The sequence below is a fragment of the Callionymus lyra genome, chromosome 19 (assembly GCF_982586985.1).
Source record: "Callionymus lyra chromosome 19, fCalLyr1.hap1.1, whole genome shotgun sequence".
Taxonomy (NCBI): domain Eukaryota; kingdom Metazoa; phylum Chordata; class Actinopteri; order Syngnathiformes; family Callionymidae; genus Callionymus; species Callionymus lyra.
The window spans coordinates 4,307,052-4,334,805 of NC_141836.1; the positions used below are offsets into that span (position 1 = coordinate 4,307,052).

General features: G+C 40.4%; 1 protein-coding gene across 4 annotated transcripts; it reads right to left on the reverse strand.

Annotated features, from left to right (window-relative positions):
• Nucleotides 1-27,653, reverse strand: src (SRC proto-oncogene, non-receptor tyrosine kinase). Of its 4 annotated transcripts, XM_087780640.1 has the most exons (14): nucleotides 27,515-27,653; nucleotides 10,755-11,013; nucleotides 10,528-10,627; nucleotides 8,582-8,599; nucleotides 7,519-7,617; nucleotides 6,324-6,350; nucleotides 6,098-6,201; nucleotides 4,739-4,888; nucleotides 3,740-3,895; nucleotides 3,481-3,660; nucleotides 3,044-3,120; nucleotides 2,810-2,963; nucleotides 2,081-2,212; nucleotides 1-2,012 (listed from the first exon to the last, which is right to left on the reverse strand). In XM_087780640.1, the coding sequence occupies exons 2-14, from the start codon at nucleotides 11,002-11,004 to the stop codon at nucleotides 1,804-1,806; spliced, it is 1,656 nt and encodes a 551-aa protein (XP_087636766.1). In that variant the 5' UTR covers nucleotides 11,005-11,013; nucleotides 27,515-27,653; the 3' UTR covers nucleotides 1-1,803. The 4 variants fall into 4 exon arrangements, with proteins under 4 accessions (XP_087636766.1, XP_087636767.1, XP_087636768.1 ...); XM_087780641.1 differs by lacking the exon at nucleotides 8,582-8,599; XM_087780642.1 differs by lacking the exon at nucleotides 6,324-6,350.
• Between the last annotated feature and the right edge of the window lie 101 nt (nucleotides 27,654-27,754).

Here is a 27,754-nt window from a genome sequence, read left to right on the forward strand (position 1 = left end):
TCAATATACACACTTTTTATTAAAATCTCAGTAGAATTCAGCAGGATTTACCAAAACAGTGTTCCGAGTAAATACAGTAGAAAAGAGAACAAAACACAGAGAGTTTAAAAATGTCTGCATAGCCAAAGAAACACTCCCACAGGAAAATAAACGAACATATTTTTGCACTTTTGTCGAGTTTTCTCTGGGGAACCGAGAAGATGCTGTACATGGTTTTAATACACATGAAAAACATGAGATCATCAGAATATAGGGACGTGAAGATGAAACATGAAGAGACACATTTAAATAAAATATAGACATTTAATTACAAAAGGATGATCGTTTTAGAAATACTTTTTAATCATTTTAGTGTAACTTTTCCCTCCGGTTTTGATAAATTAATTAACTTGTATTGTCACTGATTCAATTTTAATGTCTCAAAGAAACAAAGTTAATAGAAAATGCTGGTCATTATTAAAAAAAACACAACATTCAGAGCAGCAGATGGAATTGTGGGAACATCAACGAAAAGGATTTACCCAGAGAAACAAAATTAACCCTTTAAGAATCTGATATTTAATCCTGGATTACACAGATTTATATCTACATTAATTATGCATTATCTACAATTTTGTCTGTTACAAATCATCAACGTATGATCCAGTGTCAATTTGTAAGAACAAAACAATGATTTATTAGTTATTGTGAATGGAAAAGTATTTAAAAGTACCTGGATAACATCTTTAATTTAGAGGTTTTAAAAAATATCTTTAACATATTAGACATTACATTATGATTTCAACACTCGTTCATTAGACTTGATTTGTATTGGATCTGATAGGGTTGCAAAAATAAAGAATGTTAGCTGAAGGTGGTTAATTTTCGGTTGTTAAATGTGAATTTTTGATCCCATAGTTCTGGACTAAACTCTCAAAATGTCAGTAAGAATAAAGAAGAATTAGAAACTCCCAAAAAAATTGCATCAAAGCAGCACCTTCGAAAGATGCCGGATTATCCCTCGAGATTATTCACCTCTGAGATCACTTTCATAAATACGACGATCTCTGCGTTCAGAAGTCAAACTTCGTCGTCGAGAGTCATTGGAAAAGATGTCGGCACAGAAGTCCTCAGCGCTCAGCAGGATGATCTCCAGCAGGAGACAGTCAGTAGTTTGTTCGTCTCTTCAATCGTTGAAGGAAAATCTCTGAGACAAGAAAATCGATTCCAGTAAATCCAGATTGTGTTCTTTTTTTCCCGAAGGATCCGTGAGACTCACGTTCTCATCATTAAATACGTCAAGTTTGATGTTGTTTTTTGTTTGGAAACACTGAAGTGCCATGAATGCAGAAAGAAAACGATAATAAATATAGTTCATAGAGAAAGAATAAAAGTTTGTTATCCCTAATTTAGATTGTATATATTTTGTGTTACATTTTACATGCAATACTTACTTTTTATTTCATTTATTAGTATATTTTTTCAATCATAATCACAAATATTGTAGAATCATATCGAATATTTAAAGTCAATTCATTCTATTTATGTTTTTGATCTTCAATGTCAGATTATCATTCATAACACTTCAGTGATTCGCAGTAAAATAAACTTTTCGTCCAAATATTAAAAGAGAAAAACTTCAGAATAAACAAAAAGTAAATCCTCATTGAGTTCCAGGGCCTGAGCTCGGTTAGAAAAAAAAATGTTTATGGCTAGAAGTTTCTGACTGAACTGGTCACACACCTTCTCTCCTCCACACACACACATTGCACACACACACAGGCACACACACACGCACACACACAGCGGTCCAACACACACAGGTCACAGGTTCTCTCCCGGCTGGTACTGTGGCTCCGTGGAGGTGAAGTAGTCCTCCAGGAAGGCCTGCAGGTACTCGAAAGTGGGTCTCTCCTCCGGCTCTTTCCTCCAGCAGTTCAGCATCATCTCGTGCATGGAGTCCGGACAGTCGGCCGGACACGGCATCCTGTAGCCGCGCTCCACCTGGTCCAGCACCTCCCGGTTCACCATTCCTGCGTCCACACGGGAAGATTAACCTCAGAAAAAAAAAAAATACACTCTCTGGACTCCGGAGTCTCACCTGGATATGGGACTCTTCCTTTGGTGGCCAGCTCGGTCAGCAGGACCCCGAACGACCAGACGTCCGACTTGATGGTGAAGCGTCCGTAGAGCGCCGCCTCAGGAGCCGTCCACTTGATGGGGAACTTGGCTCCTAAACCGAGAGAGACGACAGTAAACAGACTGAAGAAGCAGACGAGGCGAGGAGGATGCAGGAAATTACACATATACATGTTGTCATGGCAACCAGGATGAGGTCAGATCATAGATTTGTTTTCCAGTAGGGGGCAGCGTCATCTTTTTGCTACTTCCTGTTTTTACTTCCTCCTGTCGGTTCTCTCTGGTCCGTGCGAGTGACACAGAAACTATCAATCGCTTTGACGCTGTACGGTTTGTCAATAAAGTTTGTCTTGGGACGCCGTCAATTTTTATTATAAAGAAAAAACTGTATCGATGGTCGACTTAAAACACAATTACGAGCCGTGATGAAATAAACAAGTATTTTGTAAATATCATTATTAAAATAATCATAAATAAATGTTTTTTATTCAGAAATTTATTTTCAGTGAATTAATCCATTCATGAGCCTCGTGAGCAAATACAAAATAAAAATATATTTCTTAACATTTACATCGTTTATCATGTACATTCTATGAAAAGTGATGCAACTTTAATAATTATAACAACAATATCTGAAGTCAAATGTATACAATACCCAACATGTGTATTTGTTAAAGGTTAAACGTCTCACCCTGTCTGGCGGTGTATTCGTTGTCCTCGATGAGTCGAGCCAGACCGAAGTCCGCGACCTTGCAGACCATGTTTTCTCCCACCAGGATGTTGGCGGCTCGCAGGTCTCTGTGCACGTAGTTCATGCGCTCCACGTACGCCATCCCGGAGGCGATCTGACGTGTGCGGGGAAAAAAAACGAAAAAGAAAATCAGTTCCAGAATATTCTACAAATCCAAACGAAAGAGTCTCTGACCTGAGAGGCCATGTCCACCAGCTGAGGGAGGCGGAGCATCTTCCCCATGTCACCCTTCAGGAAGTCTAGCAAACTTCCTGCAGACCAAGATCACGAAGATCACGCGTGACACGAAGTTAGAAGAGATTTTTTGCGGTGGTTTCATTCTGAACAAAACTTGTTTCACTTGTTTACATTAAAATGTATTTAACAACATGTATTTAACCCAACATTAAATATGAGGCGCCAGCTTCAACAACCCTCTCAGTAATGGTGACCGTGCTTTGCCGCCCAGCCGACCAATCACAGCTGTCGTTTCACTTTTGTCATTGCAACATAGGATTTAAATATAGTATTTTAGCGAAAGTGGGTTCAGTGATTATTGCCTCCAACTAAGTTCTGCCTGCTTTCAAAATGTGATGTTAGCAACAGTGTGAAGCTAAGAAGGTGAAACCCACCTTTAGCCATGTACTCGGTGACGATGTAGATCGGCTCCTCGGACACGACGGCGTAAAGCTGAACCAGCTTCTCGTGTCGCAGCTTCTTCATGACCTGGGCCTCCTCCAGGAACGCCTCGGGCGACATGGTGCCCGTCTTCAGCGTCTTGATGGCCACGCGAGTGGTGCCGTTCCACGTTCCTGGTGGACGAAAAAAAAGGAAGATGAGTCGAGCGTGGAACAAACGAGGCAAGATTAGGGTTCAAAAGGAAACGCTCACCCATCCAAACCTCTCCGAAGCAGCCGTGACCGAGCTTCACGTCCAGCCGGAGAGACTCTCGCGGGATCTCCCAGGCGTCTTTGGAGAGACCCTGAGTCTGAGGCTTCAGCACGGGACAGATTTCCGTCAGACTGTGACAGAGTCCGTCTGCATGTTCTGGAGAGAAGAACAACAGAGAATGAACGGTTCAACAATCTGTAAATAAATGAAAACCAGTTTCCAAGAAAATTATTTATAAAGCGAGTCCATAAAAAAAAAATCTGTTTATGTAGTTTATGTTTAATTCAATTTCATTTTGAATGAAAGTGTCAAATTATTAAAAAGCATTTAAAAGAGGAAAGAAAATCAGTGCTGTGTCTCAAGTTGCATACTTCTCTTAGTATACTAGAAGTTAGTATGCATCAGGATAGTGTACATACTAACTAGTACGCAAATTTTCCACAGATAGTACGTCTCAAATCAAACACTGCCGCCGCGCACTAACTGTAAATGACGCGACAGCTTCTTCTTCTACTTCTATTTAATGATGGTTGAACGCTATCGCCACCTGCTGCCAGCACATTTTGCAAGTTTGGAAAAAGAAATAAAGAAAAAATATGAGAACCGAAATATTCGTGAGATATTTAAGCTGGTATCAGCAGCGAAGACGTGTCATCATCCTACTGCTGCTGAAAATGCACCTGTAAGTATATGAATATATATGCATTTATATATGACGTAACTTCCGTTTAAAACGTCAAGATGGCAGCTGTTTAGGGTAGAAAGTGTCCATCGAACCATACTCAGTTTTAGTACGCCAATTTACTGTGCATGTCGCACTAAATTTCGTACACTAAGAATTGAGACGCACATACGCACTAAAAATACTAACTTTGAGTACGCTAGTATGCGATTTGAGACACAGTACAGGTCTCAGCGAATCAAGCAGTGAATCCCAGAGTGACTCAAAGAAAACTTGAGCAGACGTTGAGATGTAGGAACTGATCATCGGCGACTCACTGCGGTAGTGGTTGACCAGCTGCTGCAAGGTGCTGAACTGTGTGCGTGACGTGATGTAGAAGCCGCCGCTGTCCAACTTCCTGATCTTGTAGTGCTTCACGTTCAGCCCTTTGGTGTTGTCGTAGTCCAGCACGGACAGACAGTAGGCACCTGGACCCGGAGTGAGAACCAATCAATTCACAAGTTTTTTTTAAGTACAATCAAAAATTATTCAGGACGTTCAGATGAAACAAAACCTGCCATAAGAACATATAATTGAATATATAAAATATTGGAAAATAAATATCCATTACTTAAAAAAAACATTGAAATATTAACTCAAGTTGAATATAAACATAACTGTTGAAAAAACAGTAAATACAATTTTAAATATTGCTGAGATTTTCAATTCTCTAAATCCGATTCGGGCAAACTGACTGACTTAGACTACACTGGTTAAAATAAATTCTAAGAACAGACCATTTAAAAACATTTCTGATGTCTATGATACAATTTTATTACTAGTTGAACTACATATAACTTAGTTTGAAGACATTTTTTATCTTCTTTTCATTTAGTCCTTAGTATTTTATATGTTTGTAGTGCTTTAACGTCATATTTTGTAATTGGAATGTATATGAAATTACATATTACACAATTTATCAATGAATTTTATTTTAGATTGTAAAATATATCAAATATGTGACGTTTTTGAGTCTTAGATAAAAGGAATTTTAAATGATATAACATCAAGTCTCCTTTTATTTAATTAGAATTCTTATTCATAATTAGTTTCATAACGATTGTTTATATAATGTGGCCCCTGAGGGGAGTTAATTTCCCAGCCCTGCTCTAATATATCAAAATAGTAACATTATGAATCAGGGTCAGGGTTAAAAAACAAACAAATTAAAATAGAATCTTCTTGCACTACAACATTTCGGCCACTAGATGTCAGTGTCGGTCTAGTCCGCGCAGGCATGAATCACAGCAACCCAAGGCGCCTCCTCCCTCCCTCCCTCCCCCTCCCTCCCTCTTCCTCCTCCTCATCCTCCTCCTGTTCTAAATGTTTGAACTTCTGCATGTAGAGTCTTCAGCTGACCTAATTCTGTCTGCCTCACCCACTCACCCACCCACCACCTCCACCGCTCACCAACTCACTACGTCCCCCCTCAAAACTCTCCTCGATGTCCCCTCAGACTGGATCCTCTGCTGTGGAATCATGGGAGAAAACAGGAAGTGTGTTTTTTGCGCAGATGCACCATCGTTCCACAGAGATGCATCCTCTGGAGACTGGACTCTTGGATATGATGCGCCGGATATATTTGGCTCAAAGTGTTTTTTTTATGATCCAAGATTTAAAGTGGAGTCTTAACTTACCTTTAGTGGTCTCGCTCTCCCTCACCAAGAACGTTCCTCTTCGGTTCTCCAGGTTGAGCAGCAGACGTTCCGATTCCCGACGTGTGATTTTACCGAAAAACCACCTAGAGAAGATCACACGGAGATCATCAGCCGAAGACGCCGACAAACAAACAAAGACTCAAGAAAAAAACTAAGAAGAGATTTTTTGTTAAATGATCTCAGGAAGTTCTTCCCGGAAGCTTACCTGGACTCTAAAGTCAGTCTGAGTTGACTGGAGAAGAAGCAGGAGAGAGTGAGACATGGAAGATTCGGAAAGATTGGAATGACAGAGGGAAGATCAGATCAGAGTTGGGTTTTTTTTGGGAAACATGTTCACTTTTGTTGAGTCAGTGTGAGGCCACACAAGAAGTGAGTAAGTCAGGCTGAGTGTTGGCGTCATAAACAGAAGGATGTCTCGCCTGTGGTTCATACAAAACTCAGCCAGAACTCTGAGCCGCTCTAGTAGAAGAACTCACATTTCTCTGATCCTTCAAACTCTTCACTGGCTGCCAGTTTCTTTCAGGATCATTTTAAAATTCTGGTTCTTACTTTCAGATCTATTCATGGTCAGACCTTCCATCAGTGATCTGATCCAGACTTACACCCCAGCTCGGGCTCTGAGGTCTGTGGATCAGAATCTACTGATGGTTCCTGAACACGGTTCAGGACCAGAGGAGAGAAATCCTACCAGACTGTTGCTCCTAAGCTTTGGAACCATCTCTGTGTTTGATGATCTACTGACTCCTTCAAGAAACATCTCAAGACGTTTTTATTTGTGTTTTTCCCTGATTTTCTGAGACTCCTTATGAGTCTTGTTCTTTTAAAGTATATATTTTAACTGTGTATTGTTTATGATTGTTGAAGCTCTTTGTGACCCTGGTCTAGAAACACATTTAGAAATAACCTTCACTGTACTTCACTTACTCACTCATCTGCAGTACATATAGTATAATTCTCCAGGGACTTAAACCTCCTGGGAATTCACTGACTCACTTCAAGGGACTAATAATTGCGACGACAGAATTTAATTTGTATGAATCTTGGAAAACACGCGTAAACCAGATTATCCATAATCTTGATCCTGGTAGCCAAGAAATAGGATGAACACATTTCCCAAAAGATTTCCTCTCCAAAAAAACTGAGTCAGAGAACATAGAAGTTAAACATTCAAGTTAAGAGACATTTTTTGACAACATTATTGAAGGAATGTTTTGAGTTTCACCTGAGGAAAAAAATCTGATGTATTTCCTGGATTAAAGGGAATTAAAAATGTGTTTAATAATACGAGGGGTGTAATTAATTGAAGATTTTAGGGGGGAAAAGGGAATTGAAAGAATACTTTTGTTTTCCTCAGATGGAACGGAGAGGAGGTTTAGGGAGTGAAAGATAAAAGACGTTACTCTTCGGCCTGAATGGAGTCCGACGGAGCCACGTAGTTGCTCGGGATGTAGCCGCTCTCGCCTGTGGTCAGCGACCTGGCCAGCCACCAGTCGCCTTCTCTGGAGGGAAGACAAACGGCAACAATGTTTGACCGAAGAAAACAAGTCGAGGAAAGTCATGAGAACATGTTTCCTACGATGTCAAGAAGCTTCTGCACTTTTGATCTGAAGCTACGGCGCTCAAGATGAAGGGATTAGGTTGACGAAGATGACGACACGTGCGAGTAAAGATGGACAGAAATATTTAAAAAACTGTAGTGACGTGGTTAGTAGTATTCCTAAAGTACTTGACCAATGAAGAGGCAGAAATGTTGGTTGAGTTTTGTTGTCCAATAAGTCAAATGACACCTGTTATTTAACGTTCTGGTCCAATGAAGAAGATTTGTAGATACTACATCGTGTATTTAGCTCTATAAAGACACAAATAAAAGACAAACTTTATCTTTATAAGTGACAAGCAAATGATTTTAATAATTTAAATATTAATAAATATAGAATCTTAAGACGTTTTTATTTGTTCAGGCTTTTCCTTGATTTTCTGGAATTCCTGTTGTTTTATCAGTTTTATCTTGACCTTTAAAGTATATACTTTATTGAATATTTTTTTGATTGTTTAAACGCTTTGTGACTCTGGTCTGGAAAAGCGCTATATAAATAAAAATTACTTACTTACTTACAATGTATTCTTTTGCTTGTTTTATTGTCATCATGTACCAAAAAAACTCTATTTATTTTATTGTTCTTTACATTCATCTTTGATCGGTACGATGTAAGATGTACTTGGAAATGAAAAAGTAGTGAAGTGTTTGTAGTATTCCTGAAGTACTTGATGAATGAAGAGGCAGAAATTTTGGTTGAGATAAGATCGTTTTTTCTTAAGGTTATACCAGAATGTGATGAAACGTGTCATGCAATCAAAAACAATAGAAAATAATGTCATTATTCTGCCTCGAAAGATCGCGTCCATCTTTACTCGCAGCTGAATTTAAACACAAAAAAACACAGCGAGGAAAAACTCACAAACCTGCAGTTCATCTTCCTCCTATGTTGTGTTTGGAGAAGCAGAAATAGGAAACAGACACGGTGGAAAAAAAGGAGGTTAGAGGCAATTCAGCGCAGGAAATGCAGAGATAAGCAGAGAAGCACAAGAGCAGCATTGTAAACATCAACAACTGCTCGAAGGCTCAACATGTGAACGACAGCTTCTGCTCAAGAAACACTAATATTTCAACCGTCATGGCACCGATAACGTTGAACAACTGGTTTCATTAAGACATGACGCCACACAAAACTACATTCAGCAAAAAATAAACATATTATTTATATTATAAGTTATTAAAGAACGTCTAAAACGTTTCATTTAAACAAAAAAGTACATGGTTAGCTTACTAGCTAACAACATGCTAAACCTGTGCTATGAATTTATCAAGCGTCAAAAACCAATGATGCTCTACAATACATTATAAAAACACAGTCATACTATTAGCTAAAACTACAATAAATAAATATATATATATACCCCCACGCTTTCCATCCATCAGTGCTACTGGTTCTGTTTTTGTTCTAGCAGTGTCTGCTTCCTCATGATGGTAAGTGTTGCAGAACGTTTCTTCAATTCTGCTTTAGTTCTCCATGATGGTGCACAGACTCAGCATACCATCATGAGGATACGCTATATCTGTATGTTTATACTACAATTTCAAACAGAGTAGGTAAAATAAATGTTTTACCTTCAGTTAAGAGAAACATAGCAGCTAGCTACTGCAGTGAGCTAACCTGATAACGTTAGCACAATGGCCGACACTTTTTTTTTAGAAATTGATCAAATGCGGAAAAGTTTCCTTTTTTGTTGTCAATAACAGAGAAGATAATATATCATTATTTCATTATTCCTATGCCCTTATATTTATTTTTAAAGATAATATTCAGGATTACGAAGACATTTTTAATTTAACCTTCTAGCATGTATTTTTTAACTAATGTTTGACAACTTCTGTTATAATATAAGACTTAGTTTTGTTGTCCAATAAGTCAAATTACACCCTTTATTTAATGTTCTGGTCTAATGAAGAAGATTTGTAGATACTACATCATGTATTTAGCTCTATAAAAACGCAAATAAAAGACAAACTTTATCTTTACAAGTGACAAGCAAATAGATTAATAAATATACAATGTATTCTTTTGCTTATTTTTTACTCATCATGTACTAAAAAAACTCTATTTATTTTATTGTTCTTTACATTTGTCTTTGATAGCTACGATGTTAGATGTACTTGATTTAAATAGGTCTGGAAATTAAGTCAATATTGTCTTTTTCAGAGACAATACCTTAAAACTATCTTCGATCTTATACAACACGATGTACTGTCGACTCAGAAAGCTGCGTAAATAAAGCGTATTATTCTGACAGATAATTTATTGATGAAGGCACAAATAACAAGATATTTTCATGATCCTGTTCAAGCTCAATATTAAAAGTACACTCAACTACAACATGACATTTGGGGATTGAAGGGTCAATGAAATAGAGAAATGTAGCAGCTCGAGGAGGTCAAGGGGTTACCATAACAACAGCAGGCCCCATGTAAGTGCGGCACAAATCAGGGGGAACCTAATGCCACTCGCTCGGGTCATAAAATCTGTGTAAACTCTGCCCGCGGTCTCGGGCTTAAGGGGCCAGATGCAGATATAATCCACTATTGTCCTGCTCCGCTGTCTTCCGGGTCAACAGTTTGTTAGTTTAAGCAGCAACGCAGTTCATGGTTCAACGCTCCTTCATTGATTCCCCCCCGACCCGCTACGAAAACAAGCAGGTTAGACTCAGTAACTAAGACCTGCGTCTGCGGTTCAAGAGTTCAGGAGAGAATCTTTGTAAAGGAAGTGAGCAGCGAAGAGTTTTTCTCTCGTCCAAATCTTTTAAAAAACGTCAGATGAATTGGGACGTAAATGAAAAGTGGGTTTTCTCACGTGTTGTTCACGATCTGTAGTCGCTCTCCTTTACGGAACGAAAGATCGGAAGCGGTTCGGGACTCGTAGTCGTACAGTGCTACGAAAGTCGTGACGCCTCCTGTGGAGAAAGTTGCCATGAATTGCATGAATCGTATCTTAAACTTCGCACGAAAATATCAACTTCACGTCTCTTCAAGTGCCGCGGACTAAAAGAAAAAGGGAGGAAACCGGAGCTCCAGCCTTACCCGAGAGCGTCATTCTGTTCGAGGAGGCCACGCTGTTGTGGTCCACGCCTCCGAACAGGGCCAGCTCCGGCGTGTGACCCATGGTGGGACCCCCGAGACCCCCCTCCATGGTGGCGCTGCGGTTGGGCGTCGTGGACTGTTTGTTAGAGTTGGGGTAGTGGGCTCCGGTCCCTCCTCCGGAACCCAGGTTACTGTCCACGCTGCGGGCGCGCAGGCCCGACTCCTTCGGTTTACTCTTGTGGGCCCCCATGACTCAACCCTGCGGAGACAGAGGAGTTCAAAGGTCATCAAGAGAATACTGTTTTCAGTAAAGTCATAGATAAAGTAGAATGTTCGGTTGTGGGAGACATTGTAGTAGTTGTTGTTGTTGTTGTTGTACATGTAGTGTTGATGTTGTAGCTGGTAAAGCAGCTGAACTAGTAGTTGCATTACGTAAGTGGTTAAGTTAAGCAGGAGTGTGTATGTCTGTATCTAGTCTGTATCTCGATACAGGAACAACGCTACAATATATTTTGATACTGTAGTATCAAGTATGTATATGTGTAGTATTGTCCAGTACTTGACTCTGGTGTTGTAGTATTTACAGACCACATGACTCTTGACGAAGTCGTAACTGCTTTCATTTGTTTTCAAACCAAAATATGTTCAAACATCAGCTTTAAAAGCTGCTGAAGTCACTGTATCCTCTCGTCCTCAGTCATCGCCAGGACCAGACCGACTGGTACCAAACTTACCACTTACTTTGAGTGTGTATTAGCAAGAATCTGGAGATACGTTATGTATGACGATACCACGAAACGTTTTGTAAAGGGTTTGTAGGAACAAGTATATAATTGTCGAGTACTTGACCCTGGTGTTGTAGTATTTACAGACCACATGACTCTTGACAAAGTCGTAACTGCTTTCCTTTTTTTATTTTAAACCAAAATATGTCCAAACATCATCTCTAAAAGAGTCGACTATATCCTCTTGTCCTCAGTCATCGCTGGGATCTCGCTGGTATAAGGTTATTTTTGTAGTATTGTCCAGTACTTGACTCTGGTGTTGTAGTATTCACAGACCACATGACTCTTGACGAAGTGCTTTCATTTGCTTTCAAACCAAAATATGTCCAAACAAAATAAGCTGAAGTCAACTGTATCCTCTCGTCCTCAGTCATCATAGCTCCCGAGGACGTAATGACTGAAGCCATTTAGTGATCGGAAATGTAATAGAAACACAAAAATGAATAAACGCTGTGTAATATTTATCAGAGTTATACATTAAAAAAAAAAATTATTTGAACTTATCTTTGTTGAAATCTGAACCATAAATGAACCGTGATATACATTAAATAAGATTCCAAAAACATAAATACAGTACTGTTATAATATATCCACAGAGTGTTGTTAAGGAAAACAGTCACTGTAATAAGGTTCATTGATAGCACTGAGCTAACATGCTAACCTGCTACACTAACACTGTACATTCATTGTTGTGGAGGATAATAAAACGATAAAACCTGGAATAATGTTTTTTTCCTCAGCGCTTAAGAAACATCTCCGACTCACACACTCGCCAAGAAAACTGTAAATCATTCGCTCTAATCGGGGAATAATTTTCGGGGATAAAACCCCCGCTATCATGATGGATCGAGCAGCAGGGGGTCCGGCGTCGACGCTAATTTACAGAGAACAGAGAAGATGGAGGTCAGAGGACGACTCGGGTGTTCAACCTCCTGCACAAACACACACCTGCTCTAAACTAGACGACACACACACACACACACAACTAGAGCAAAGTAAAGTACACTGTGGCTAATGAAAGGATAGTTTTGAGTTCCTGATGTTTATTTAACATGGTTTTCGTCTGACAGGTCATTTCCAGTGAAGTGGTGGAGTGAGTACAGCTAAGTGAGGAGGGGGTTTCCTTCATTATGCATAAGATCTTCAAATCCCTCGGGGGGGCTTCGCCTTCAAAGAAGTACATGTTGCAGCAGCGAGTGTTTTTTTTCATCCATTCTGGCGGTTCTTGCAACACGAAGACGACTCAGAGAGTTTCATTCAAACGCTGATCTGAGGTCAGAGTTGTAGATGTTTCTGCGTCAAAGATGTAGAAGGATTGTTGTCAAAATGCTCAAATTCAGGTTCAAAGTACAGAGAGAATAGAGTCAGTGCATCAAACACCCGGTGGAGTGTGTTGAGTCATGAGCTTCTATGTAATTACAGTGGGAGAGAGGGCGGGGGGGGCGGGGGGTGTCCTGCGTCAACAGCCACTGACCGCTGCGTAATCCAGTTGTGCTTGTTCCACCCAGATTACCACCATCCATTTCATAATCTACCGTGATGACATTCCATCTGGGGCCTTCACGTCGACGACAGGAACCGGACGGACCGGTCTGACCGGCGCCCGCCGGAGCCCGCCGGAGCCCGGGCCTGCCTCGACAGAACCGCACACGCCGCAGGAAGAATCTAACGCACAACCTCACATGTTACGAGTGCAGGAGCAAAGGTACTTCCCAGTCCGTTACAATAAAATAATTGACTCTTAATTCAGTGCTGACCTGCACAAAACATTTGTTTATGTAGTAACATAGTTCTCTGAAGGTTGAGACCTGAGAGAAGCTACAAAAGCAAGTGGATGCTAATGTAGCAACAAAAAGTAAAGTTACTAGTGTTATTGTTTTGGCAAAACACATTTAAATAGTCATGGCATTTGGTCATTTCCGATCAAACCGATCACTAGGTGGCAGCAGCCATTACGTCCTCTGCGGCTAAAGAAACAATGAAATCCTGCGAGATCCTGGTGATGACTGAGGACGAGAGGATACAGTGGACTCTTTTAAAGCTAATGTTTGGACATATTTTGGTTTAAAAACAAATGAAAGCAGTTACGACTTCGTCAAGAGTCATGTGGTCTGTAAATACTACAACACCAGAGTCAAGTACTGGACAATACTACACATATATACTTGTTACTACACTATCACAACACCAGAGTCAAGTACTGGACAATACTACACATATATACTTGTTACTATACTATCACAACACCAGAGTCAAGTACTGGACAATACTACACATATATACTTGTTACTACACTATCACAACACCAGAGTGAAGTACTGGACAATACTATACATATATACTTGTTACTACAGTATGACAACAACAGAGTAAAGTACTGGACAATACTACACATATAAACTTGTTACTACACTATCACAACAACAGAGTGAAGTACTGGACAATACTACACATATATACTTGTTACTACAGTATCACAGCACCAGAGTAGAGTACTGGACAATACTACACATATATACTTGTTACTACAGTATCACAGCACCAGAGTCAAGTACTGGACAATACTACACATATATACTTGTTACTACAGTATCACAGCACCAGAGTAGAGTACTGGACAATACTACACATATATACTTGTTACTACACTATCACAACACCAGAGTCAAGTACTCCACAATACTACACATATATACTTGTTACTACGCTATTACTATATATCGTATGGTCGACACTGTACTGTGTTGTGTCGTATCAACAGATTCTTGCTAACACACACTACTAGAGTTTCTCTGCAACATTGTTTTTTTTATAACTGGTTTGTAAAATCAATACAAAACACAAACACATTCACATAAAAAAACACACAAACACAAAGAAAAACAAGCATCCATTAACACGATAGAAAAAGAATGAGACATTTCTGTCTAAAACACAAAGATTTATAAAAGCATAAACACACATGAAAACAAGTCAAGAGGGATAAAGAAACACAACGTAAAAAAACAAACAAACACAAATGAAAAAACACACTATGAGGCAACAAACAAATATTTGTGCAACAAACTAGAATGTTGACAAACATGCAAACATAGACAGAAACAAAAGTTTCCAACAATGTTCACACACAAAGACCCACACTAACTACTGCTTAATTATTTTCCGTACACAATGCTCCACACACAACACATGTGTCGTCTGTCTCTATGAATGTGTGTGTGTGTTTGTGGATCATAATGAAGTTGTACATAAGTGTGTGTAGCCTCCTCCTCAGAGCGCCGTCACCGGCCGACACCGAGGAGAGGAGTTGTCGAAGTCAATATTTGCCTACACACACACACACACACACACACACACACACACACACACACACACACACACACACACACACACACACACACACACACACACACACACACACACACACACACACACACACACACACACACACACTCTAACACACACACACACACACACACACACACTCTAACACACACACACACACACACACACACACACACACACTAACACACAGCCTTGGTGTAACCATGGCAGCGATTCCAAGCATTCCAAAGTGCACAGATGTAGAAAAGTCAGCGACACAAAGACTTTCCAGGCTCGTTGTCAACGTTCCGATCTGATGAAGAAATAAAGATTAGAAGCTGCGAACACGTCTGAACCGGGTCGACTTCCCTTCAAGGAGCCTCGACCCGCGATAGGATCAGAGTGTTTGTTCGAATCACCTTTTGTTTGCTAAACAAGTCGACCTCGGCGTCACACGCGCGGCTGCGGGTGTGAGCGGCAGCTGGTCGCTCCATCTTAAACCCGGCGCTTACGCTGGAATTCTGATTTTCCAAAGCACAACAAAAAAAAGTCGCTGGCAGGGAGCGTCGGTTCTGATCCGAGCGATGCTAATCTGACATACGTGACACGAGGCCGGGATCGTACGGAAGAATCTTCGGCCATTTTCGGAGCAGTTGAAATGGCGATGGTGTGAAGCGCTCAGAGGTCATGAGTGAACATGTTCACACGCACAATAATAACACAACGCTTGACCTTCTGTGACGACAAGTGTTGCGTCTCAGATGTTCCTCAGCGCTCGCCTAACGAACTGTATCGAGTTCTGTTGTACTTTATTTTATTTATTCTAAAATGAACATCATCACAAGGTAAACAACTATTATTAAAACAATATTTTGAAAACCAATCAGATCAGAAATTAAGTGTTAAATACAATTTTAAAAACAATAAATGGTAAAAGAAAATAATTAAAGTAATATTTTATTCAAACAGTTTAAAAAGGTATTAAATGTCTCTTCAATTCTTCTTGGACCTCTATTGGTCAAACATGGAGGTTTGTCACCGGCCGTCATCAATCCCGGAAGTCTCCACCTCCAAGGGACTCGTTGTATAACCGTAACCTCTCGTTCGCCCAGATTTCAGAGCAACTTCATCAAGTGATGAGTTGAAAAGGTGGTCATGATGAGGAACTTATGCGTCTTGAAGAGAAAGATTCAACAATAACAAGTCAGGAGAGTTTTCTTTTAACAATTTAAGTAAAAAAAAAAATCTGAATTTTAAACTAACAAAATAAACAAAAATGAAAGAAAATGTTGATAAACACTATGGAAAATTAATACAAAAAATGATGTATTTATATAGGTTATACATATTTTTAAAAGAATATATGAATAAAATGGTTTAATAAAATATTAGCTAATATTAAAGCGATTCTATCTTTAAGTCGAGCGACACCAGTGGACTACAGTGATAGTGTTCAACCGGACAGGAGACCACATTTCCCATGAGCACTTGCTAAACATCGCAAAAGTTTTCATGTCCCGGTTTGTAGCAGTTGATGAATGTTCTGTTTCCTTCCATTGATGAATGAAGGACGATATGATGAGGTCATGAATCAGATTGTAATGAAATATGATATGACGGCTTTGTAAATAACATAAGTAAGTAAGTAAGTAAGTAATATTTATTTATATAGCGCTTTTCGAGACCAGGGTCACAAAGCGCTTAGACAATCAAAACAATACTCAAAAAAGTACATACTTTAAAGATCAAGATAATACTGAGAACAACACAGGAGTTCGAGAAATTCAAGGAAAAGCCTGAACAAATAGAAACGTCTTAAGGTGTTTCTTAAAGGAGTCAGTAGATCCATCAAGCGCAAAGAGAGAGAAAGATCGTTCCAAAGCTTAGGAGCAACAGCCTGAAAAGATTTCTCTCCTCTGGTCCTGAACCGTGTGCGTGGAACCATCAGTAGATTCTGATCCACAGACCTCAGAGCCCGAGCTGGGGTGTAAGGCTGGATCAGATCAGTGATGTAAGGAGGAGCCTGACCATGAATAGATCTGAAAGTAAGAACCAGAATTTTAAAGTTGATCCTGAAAGAAACTGGAAGCCATTTACTTTGTCTTTGTACTGTACTTCACCCACACCACCACAACCAGCGCGATGTGTAGCATGTTCACACCATCAAGAACTTTTACAGTGAAAATAAAAATCACACAAAAAACCTGAAGTCACAATATATGAGTCATAGTTTTAAGTTGATGTGTCATCACAAGTTATTTTAGAACAAAAATATGAAGGTACACAAAACTACCCACTGCTGCTTTAACTTCATATTACTCTAAATATAAATTCCAGAATAAAATAAAAGATAACATTAATAAGTGAAGAACATAAAGTGCTTCACATGTCAACAAGCTAACAAGCGACTGTCATTAACCAGCAGTTCCTTCACAAACTGACAATCACAAGGTTCCAGTATCAGGAAGTGAAGCTGCAGCAGCAGCACTAACTCTCCTCCACACAGTCGTCTGCGGTGAGTTCAGAGAGAGCTGGTGTTGACAGACGCCTCATATTGTTCCTCTGCCGCACCAGAGACTAAGAATAGAACCTCTGGATCTGGATCCGGTCCCGACTCGGCTGCAGGTTTCTGGGGTTTTGCTCCCTTGTCATCCGATTCCACGGGCGCTCCATCTAAATATGGTCGTCCCGTGAACGGAGGGTCACGTGTTCGCAGGAGAGGAGAGCAGGATGGAGGAAGGGAGGAAGGGAGGATGAGAGATTATCCTCAGGGGGGGTCTTGAGGAGGTTTTTACCCACGTCCCCTTTTTTTTTTCTTTCCATTTAAGAGCGTTCCCTTCGCCTCGCTCTGATCCCTACTGGGGTGCTTCAGAGGGAAGAGGTTGAAGCAGCGTTCACATGAAAGAAGACATGATGTGAAGAGATGGAAACTAATAGTTTAATATAGTTTATTAAAGATGTACGAGGGACTAGAGCAGGTCAGCAGGAATGACATCGTCAGTGTTCTTTTAAATGTCGGCGAGAATTCCCCGAAACAAGCTCTTGGACTCAACGTTTTTGAGGAGGAAATACTCTCTGAGTGACCTGGAGAGATACTATTAGTTACTACTAGTAACTAGTAATACCATTAGTTTGATACTCACTTACAAAAGTTGAATTAAATTAAATGATTATGTTATTGGTTTTTCACAATAAAAACAACAAAGTGTGAAACATAAAAACAGTATCAAAGTAAAAAAAAACATGGTCTATTTTCATTAGGGTTGTATAAAAATATTGATACACATAAATACATTTATATATACAATTACCATGCAAATATTCACAGTGTTTGTTCATTTGTGTGTTTATCGATTAAACTTCCAGCCACTAGATGGCACCATTCATCACATCCTCTGCCGAACAATGAATCCCGCGAGACTGAGGATGAGAGGATACAGTGAGTCCGACAGCTTTTAAAGCTGATGTTTGGACATATTTTGGGTTGAAAACAAATGAAAGCAGTTACGACTTCATCATCAAGAGTAAATTCTGCAAAACCAGAGTCAAGTACTGGACAATACTACAAATATATACTTGTTACTACAGTATCACTATATATTGTGATAATTATCGTATCAACATATTCTTGCTATTAAACACCAGTCATTCTCATGGTGCTCATGGTAATCATTTAAAAAATAATATATGCAAATAAATATATGATAAAAACAATAAGATAAAAAAGTGGTAAAACCTCAGATTTTGCATATATTTACAACACTTGGCAGTGAAACATTAAAGTACAAAATGTACATTTGCATATTGATTTTTTACAGAAAAAAAGAAGAAAAAGAGAAAGATGGGTAAGAGTTGGAGACTAAAGCATCCTTCCCTCAAAAGGGTGAGAAGAAGCTCCATCTATCCTATAGATAAACTTCCTGTGGAGACTAGAGAAGGGATGCTGGGAAGATCTGATCTTCTGTCAGGAGTTCCTGGTCCAGAGCAGCAACACTGCGGCACAGTCGACCCCTCATTTAACTCCATCAGATTTCAGAGGCGGCGTTTGATCTGCTCCACAGAGAGACTCTCTCTCTCCCTCGGCCTCGTTCAACTCCGCAAATCCAGCAGCAGCAGGAATCCCAGCATCCCGGGGGCCTCCGTGTCAGAAGGTGCAGATTTATAGGCGTCCCATGTGGGATCACTATGTAGCACGGCGACGTGTCCAGATATGACGGCGCGATCCAGGTGTGACGCTGCGAGAGGCTCAGGAATGCGACGGTCCAGGGCGAGTCTCAACGTCTCTGCTGCAGCTCGGGGCAGGAATGCACGGCGAGCAGGTAGAGACAACGTCGGCTGTTCGCCGTCACTCAACAAACTGCCACATTCCCGAAGCGTGAGGCGTGCGGTCGGAACCCGGGCCATCGCCGCAACGATCCGAGCCCACGTTTCCTGAAACAAGTACGGTCGGGACTCCGGGGTTGTCGGGCCAATTTACGGCATCATCAGCTGAGAGTAAAGTCATTGACTAAACTTCGTGGGAGCCAACCAGAGTGCCCTGAGGAATCCCAAAAATTCAACAATGATACCAGGACAGATTGCTTGAGGTTGAATGTGAAATGAAGCGAAGCAACCAGGCGTGAACGTCACATTTAAGTGTGTAATTACAAACAACAAATAATCCTTTTAAGGCGGGAAAGGACATTTGTGGAGCGAAGACCAGAACCAGGGTTTTCCTTCATTGACTGAAGTCAACCATCGGAGCTTTACAGCAATGGCTGCCAACTTTTGTAAGTAAGTAAGTAAGTAAGTAATATTTGTAGAGTGCTTTTCTAGACCAGGGTCACAAAGTGCTTAAACAATCAAAACAATACCCACTAAAACATACAAACAAACACTGGAGTCTAAAGTTGATCCTGAAAGAAACTGGAAGCAAGTGAAGAGATTTAAGGATCGTGGAAATGTGAGTTCTTCTACTAGAGCAGATCAGAATTCTGGCTGCAGAGTTTTGTATGAACTGCAGGCGAGACAGCTTGTTGTACCAGGGGCCGGTTAAATATCAGGACTATATTCACGGACCGACCTTCAAAAAGTTAAGATCCTGCAAATAACTACAATGGAGAAAATCATTTTTTAAGAACTCTGGTTGCCACAAGATGTAAGTCAGTAAGTTAGTAATTTGTATTTATAGAGCGCTTTTCCAGACCAGGGTCACAAAGCGCTTAAACAATCAAAACAATATTCAATAAAATATATACTTTAAAGATCAAGATAATACTGAGAACAACACAGGAGTTCCAGGAAATCAAGGAAAAGCCAAATAAAAATGTCTTAAGATGTGTTTGCATCTATTTCATTGTATGCCGACGATGATGTCGTGTATGTGTGAGTCTCCTTTAGACTTAGTGCAAATGTGTTTATTGAAAACAAAGGACTTTGCATCAGAAGTTTTGTCACTTAAGAGTTTGTGTTTGATGCGTGCTAATGTTATTTCAGAGAAAATCTGAATATTCCAGGCAGAAATACTCAATAGAACAGATTTATATTTTCTTTCTCTGCTCCTAATCTATTTGATTTCTGTTATTTTAAAAAAAAAAAGACCAGACCTTTAAGTCCTACCAGCCTGAGACATGGATTTTCAACCAACAAAAATCGAAATCTTGTTGCCGAGACAACATTACGAGAGATGAACTTAACATTAGTTTTTTTTGGCCGCTATGGAATGTTGTAAAATAACTTCTGGTCTGCGGTGCAAAAAAAAAGGTTGTAAAACTCCCGTTAGACATGCGAGGACGAAGTAACATTACACACAACTTCTGGATACTGGACCTCATTTGTTTTGTGTCATCGACCGAAACGCTTTTGTTAGCTACAGAGTATTTGACTTGTCGTTTGCTTTGATTGTTTTTTTAACAGAAAATAATTTGTTATATTTTAAGAAAGAAAACATCTTGGAGAGAAAATGTACTAGTAATTGAAAGTAGTTCAGGAGCCGGTATCGAAGTGACGGTATTGGTAAAACTTTGAATGATCAGCCAGTCCTGGTTCGGTGTCGGACGGACCACGGTTTTCAGTCCCTGGATAAACTGGATCCACGACTTTCTCGACACCTGGTCCAAGAGAGGAATCACTGCTTCATCTGCACCAGCGACTCCCAGCAATGACGTCCTGTGTAAGCAGAGGCTCACGCTCGTCTGCACACTGGCCACGCCTTCTGTTTTCATGCCACAGCGCTACAGAGCAACAGCACGTGCACTACATCCATTATAGATGGATCGATAGATGGATAAACTTTATGGATCCCTCTGGACGTCTCCTTCGGGAAATCGTTTCTCCAGCTCAGAGCAACACAAGACGATACAAGAACAAGAAGAAAGAGCAATAAGAAGAAAGTGCAAGATGACACAATCTGCAACCTGCAGATGTTATACTGATCATGGAAACATAAAAAAAAACCGAGAACCTATGAAACCACAGATAACGAGAAACAGTCTTTGTATGGAAAGGTCGTTTTTAAACCGGTGTGAGCTACGGTTAAAATTAAAGGAAGTTTTCCTGAAACTGAAACTGAATGGTCTCGTTTACATTATTGGATGATGTTTGTCAGTGTTGTGTGTTCCGTAGGTTCAGTTCAGACTCAAACATGTCATTAATCGGCTGTTATCTGGATGTGACGAGAGTTTAAGATGATTTTATTTGAAGGAGTCAGTAGATCATCAAACACAGAGATGGTTCCAAAGCTTAGGATCAACAGTTTGGAAGGATTTCTCTCCTCTGGTCCGGAAGTTCAGGAACCATCAGTAGATTCTGATCCACAGACCTCAGAGCCCAAGCTGGGGTGTAAGTCTGGATCAGATCACTGATGGAAGGTCTGACCATGAATAGATCTGAAAGTAAGAACTAGAATTTTAAAATGATCCTGAAAGAAACTGGCAGCCAGTGAAGAGTTTTAAGGATCGGAGAAATGTGAGTTCTTCTACTAGAGCAGCTCAGAATTCTCGCTGCAGAGTTGATTATGAACTGCAGGCGAGAAGATCCTTCTGGTTTAGACATGAAAATAAACTGTTACAATAGTCTAAACGACACAAACACATAGATTACAAGTTCAAGATCGTGTTGTGACATCATTTTCGGAGCTAAATGTTTGTTTGTCTCAACCAGAGTTAAATATTCTGTCCCCTTGTATGATTGACAGCACTAGTTTAAAGTGTACCTCTGAAATCCAAGGTCAGCAAGACAAGTATCAGAAACGCTGCAGTCTCATCTAGTTTTAAGATGTGATTCCAGCTCTCGGTCTCTGGAGCTGGAGTGCAGCACGATCCACATATCAATCCCTGGGACACAGCAGTGATTGAAGGAAGGACGGGAGCGAGCGACATGTTCTCTTCCCAGACACTCACTGACCGCACTTGCACAGCTGCAGCCGCACAGAGGCGTCTTTCTTGAGCCGGGAGAGAGTTTCCCTGTGTGCTGCACGAGTACAGTGGGATGGGAGTGTGGGAGCGTCGGCCCCACAGAGGCCGGATTGAGTGGACGCGAGTGGCCTGTGTCACCCGGGATCTTTCCCAGAACCCAGCAGCAGGAAGTGGTCGGGAATCCTGCAGCAGGGACATAAAGTCCTCCTCTGTTGGTCCCGGTGAGACGAGATGCTCAGTGCCTTCAGAGTTCTCTGATGTTTACAAGATATTTTGCATCAGCCAACGTATCTAGAACGTAACTTTTAAGTTGTATGTGTCGCCTGAAATCTCATTGTTCAAGATGATGGAGCCTCAAAACCTAAATAATACTAGTACTGCAGTTATTTTACTGCAATACACTTCTGACCTTATGGCAACAGTACGTGCTGTAATGGACGATAAAAACAACTCTATTTGAAAGTGTAAAAACATTTAGTGATTGGTGTATTGTTAAGAATCTAGCCACAAGATACGCATCAATAACGTGTAACCGCGATATATCGTGATGCTGTAGTAACAAGGATAGAAGTATTGTCCGAGCACTTGACTCTGATGTTGCAGAATTTTCGTTTGTTTTGATATGTCCAAACATCAGCTTTAAAAACTGCTGGAGTCGACTGTATCCTCTCGTCCTCAGTTAATTACACCTCTACAGTGGATAACAACACTCTGACACTTTCATCTGCAATAACGTAAAGTCACTTTGTTTAGTTTATTTTATTTTATTTATTTTGTTTATACCGTCGTTATATTCAGTTACTGTTTTGTTATTTAATGCTATCGTCCTCTTCTGTGTGCTTTTTGGTTTTTCTCTATTCCTTCTGTGCTCAAAGGGATCAATAAAGTGCAGTCTAAGTCTAAGTCTAAGTCTAAGTCTAAGTCTTGTCAGGAATATCGCTGGATTTCATGGACGTGTTGGCGGCGAGAAGTTTTATTTCAACTCAAAAAATAAGCAAATATATGCATGTTAATTATAAACGAAATATAAATAAATAAGAAAAAATATGAATTATATAAAAATAAAAACACGAATATGATTTTAGAGTGAAAATAAAAACAAATATTAAAACATTAAATTGATCCAGTGATAAAATGTTGTTTGAGTTTTGTATAAAAGTTAACCGCGATGTATCGCTTGATATTTTCTCACCCTAACGAATAGCAATATTTATAAAGTTTTCATTTATTCAAGCATTTACATCAAGAGTGAGTCAACGTGTTGGACTCGCTCAAGGCCTTGACCAGGTTTAACCGAGCTCAAGGCTGCTCAAGGAAAACCAGGAGATGACGAACCCTCAAGTATTTGACGTCACGGCACGTCATCTGAAACCGAGAGTTTCACCGACAAGTATCGGGAGGCGGCGCGAATTATTCATGGATCATAATCTCTAATCCAGGCATTAAAACAGCAGGATTAAACAGTCGGACCGTCGTGAAAGTGAAATTCACATCTAAACTGGATTACGGCATCACGGGGACTCGAACTAGGCCACGGAGGTGCGAGACACGTGAGCGCGGCGAGAGAACAGGTGGCGCCGGCGTCGTTACGTGCCGGGCCTCCAACGTAGCGCGCCGCTAATTAGCAGCGGGAAAGAAAAACGTCATTTTTGTCATATTAAAAATTCACCAGGCCTTTGTCAGCGGGAGACCAACCCGGATCTCGCTACTTTCACTTTGAAATCCTACTCACTGTCTCAGAAGAAGGAGTTTAATGGCGTGAACTCGTCCGTGACACCGTCGACGGTCACAATATGTCCGACTGTTCGCTGCCAGTTCATCTCTGAAAGTGGGGCAGTCCGACGACTCCTTTCACTTCATCACATTTCAAACCTTCAGTCGCAGCAGATGCGAGAGAAAAAAGAAAGAGTGGAAGTTTGATTCTGAGAGACAAGCGCCTCATTGATGGCGAGCCCAGTGTGTCACCCCGGCGCAGACAGAACGCCGCAGTGTGAGCGAAGGAAACAAAAGCCTCAGACACGCAGCCAATTAGAAGGAATTTCAGTCTCAAGAGCCACTTTTTTTGCAACGATCTCATTGGAAGTGACATAAACATTCACGGCTTTCACCGCCTCGGCATTCACGGCATTCCAGGGAGCATTAGGCTCCGGGTCCAGGGAGACTCTCGCTCCCAAGACTTCCACGGGCGCAGGGAGGAAATCAAAAAAAAAAGTTGGGAGTGTTTACGACCCAACGACAGGTTGGTTTCTGGCAGCGAGGGATCGGATCAATTGGATAATAAATTGTTTGCCTGCTGGCTGACCCTGAACTCCCAAATCCTGCAGGGAAGAAAATATGCTGGCAGATTATTGAGGGAGGTTTACGCTGCACTCCACCAACACCGGCTCGTCCATGAGCACGGATAGAAGTCGAATATATATTATGAGCCTTCTTTGTCGTGCAGTGGTCAGTACCTGGGTCAGTGATGGAAGATACTGACTGGCAGTTAAGATGGTCGTCAATTATTTGTGTATATTTGGTTCTAACGCCAACATATGATTTACTTTTGTGCCTTGAAAGTACAGCACATACTAGGAAAACACACAACACACAGATGTGTCCTCACTTATGTGCACAAAACACATGTTTGCATGTACATAAGTCAGTACACACCCATTGGTAAACACACTACTACGAGCAAATCACACACACAAGCCAGTCAAATAACAACAACAACAACAACTGTTGATACAAGCAAAAACAAACACACTAAACAGAAAAAGATGCAAGAATCATAAGTGCACAAAACTAATAAGACACAATTTTGTGCAAAACACACGTGTCATGGCCATGTATACATTTTTAATCAAAGATCTTTCTTTGTTTATTTTCCATCATTTCTTTCTTTCATTATTATTTTTTTAAATTCACGATTAACATCAAAATATTCACAGCGTTTGTTCATTTTTGTGGCAGAAGTCATTACATCCTCTGCGGCTAAAGAAACAATGAAATCGCATAAGATCCCGGCAATGACTGAGGACGAGAGGATACAGTGAGTCCAGCAAGAGTCATGTGGTCTGTAAATACTACAACACCAGAGTCAAGTACTGGACAATACTACACATATATACTTGTTACTACACTATCACAACACCAGAGTCAAGTACTGGACAATACTACACATATATACTTGTTACTAGACTACCTCTATATATAATCTTGTTGCCCCTGTATTGTGGCAATACACACAAAGGTAAAATGTACACAAACTATTTTCCCATGCAATGAATAGACACTCATTGCATCACACAGACACACACTAATGTTGGCACAACACAAACTTGTTGACCCGGCGAGTGAGTCTTCTAATGAGAGCCGCTGTGTGTCGGTCCTGCACGGAAGTGTGTGTCTGGATTCACTTGATTTGTGTCATCACATACCGACACACACACACACACACACACTCGACCCCGGACAGAGCGCCGCGGACGTGCTAATGCTCCCAGAAATGCGACGGAATATGGGACGAAGGACACGGATCACAACGCCGGAGCAGAAAGCAACATTATTAATAGAAACAAGAGCTGATGACTCAGTGTCTGAGAGAGAGAGAGAGAGAGAGAGAGAGAGACAGAGAGAGAGAGAGAGAGTCCAAAACACTCGTCCAAGACCGTTTTCTTACATTGGCTGTTGCACGTGTTCACTGTACATATGGTTCAAGTTCAAGTCTTTAACCCTTTCCTGCACATTAGGTCCACCATTGCATCAGGAAACATCTTCAAGTCGGTTTCGTGCGACTTTGCAAGAATCCTTTCATGTGAATTCCTCGACATATGGGACAATATTCCACCCTTTACTGTCTTTTAAACTGTTTTTTCATCCCTTCATCGTGCAGTACTTCAGCATGTGTAACTAAAGCTACTGTGATGAATAGATTCACGACTTATACGTGAATGTTTCAACCTTTCTGACCTTTGAGGTTGTTTAGCAAACACTGTGAACGTCTTACTTCACTTCCTGACAGAAGTTGCAACAGTTGTTTTACTCTTTCATGTGGATTTTAATGGACGAGAAACACTTTATTTTGCTGCCCGACAGCATGACTCACCCCGAGCAACAAATGGATCATTTGCACAATGACGTTCAGCCTCTTCACGAGACTTCTGTCCAGCTTAGAAATCTTTAACGGAAGTTCATCAAGAACACTTTGGTGTTTCTCTCCCTGGAGTCAATGGTTTACACCTTCATGTCTATAATAATCACCCATGACATGAAAATACACAACATCTGACATGTTTCTGTTTCATTTCTTACATTGTGACGCCACCTTAATGGAACCGTTATGAATCATTGTTATTTCTTAATAGCTCGTTCTTCTTCTAGTGTCGGACTCATTACTGCCACTCAGGTGATCTGGTGTATTACACCAGTGTTTCAGTCGACCAGTTACCTCTAGATTCCGCCATGTACTTGTACATTTTACGATAATCAGAAGTTTGAATTGATATTGGTAAGAAATAAGTAAAGGAATATAATGTTTTGATATGATTGGTTAAATAAGACAATAAGTATTTGTTTTATAATGTAATCTCAGATATACTTGGATAATGGTTCGAGTGTTTGCTGGTGTGAATGGAAGTCATCGGGTTCATCACAGACTCTTCTGTGCCCAACATAGTGGAAGAATACACGCTCATGGTGGATTATCTTCACATCTTGAGTTCTAAATCAAGTCTCGAAATACTTGACAACCTGTCCATGTTGTGTCTTTACACACAGAACACAGCTCTACTCCGAGTCTCAAGCTAAAAGACAAATGCACACCTGAGATCTCAGATTTCTATTTGATGCTGTTGGAAGTTCTATAATGAAGTGACACACACGGTACCACTCCCAGGTGGGTTGCATCACTCAAAAACAAAACTCCTAGACGACCAAACTTTCCACTTTAGTCAGTTATAATATTAGGTTATTCACCTGGATCTTATTTCTAGAAGGCTAATTTTACAAATACATACTGCTGTATGTGTACTTCAAATATTTACTTAAATATGTTTAAATACAGGTGTTACTTGGAGCTAAAATACCAACTAATGAAACTTCCGGCGAGCTTTAAACGAAGCAAATGTATTTAAACAAAAAGAAAAAAACAGAAAACGTTAAATCCAGGTGATGTTTTTGAGCAACAGTGTCAGTAAAGGTCGTTTAATCCAGTGTGTGTGAGAAAAGCTTTCATTCATTTTTTATAAAGTTGAGTCTGGTCGTTTTTACTCACCTCGTCCTGACGCTCAATTCATCCAAGAATCCAAGATCCCAAGAAAACGCAGGAATCCTCCAGAATAAAAGCCTGAAAGGATAGAATCTCCTCAGACACTCGGACTCATAGTTGATCGCAGCAGATTTGTGTCAAAGCGTCAAAACACCGGGGTGTAGAAAGCAGAGGGGGCGGGGCTTCTGTGGAGTCTCGGGCTGTGATTGGCTGGACGCGTCGGCGCACAATGAGTCTTTTGAATCA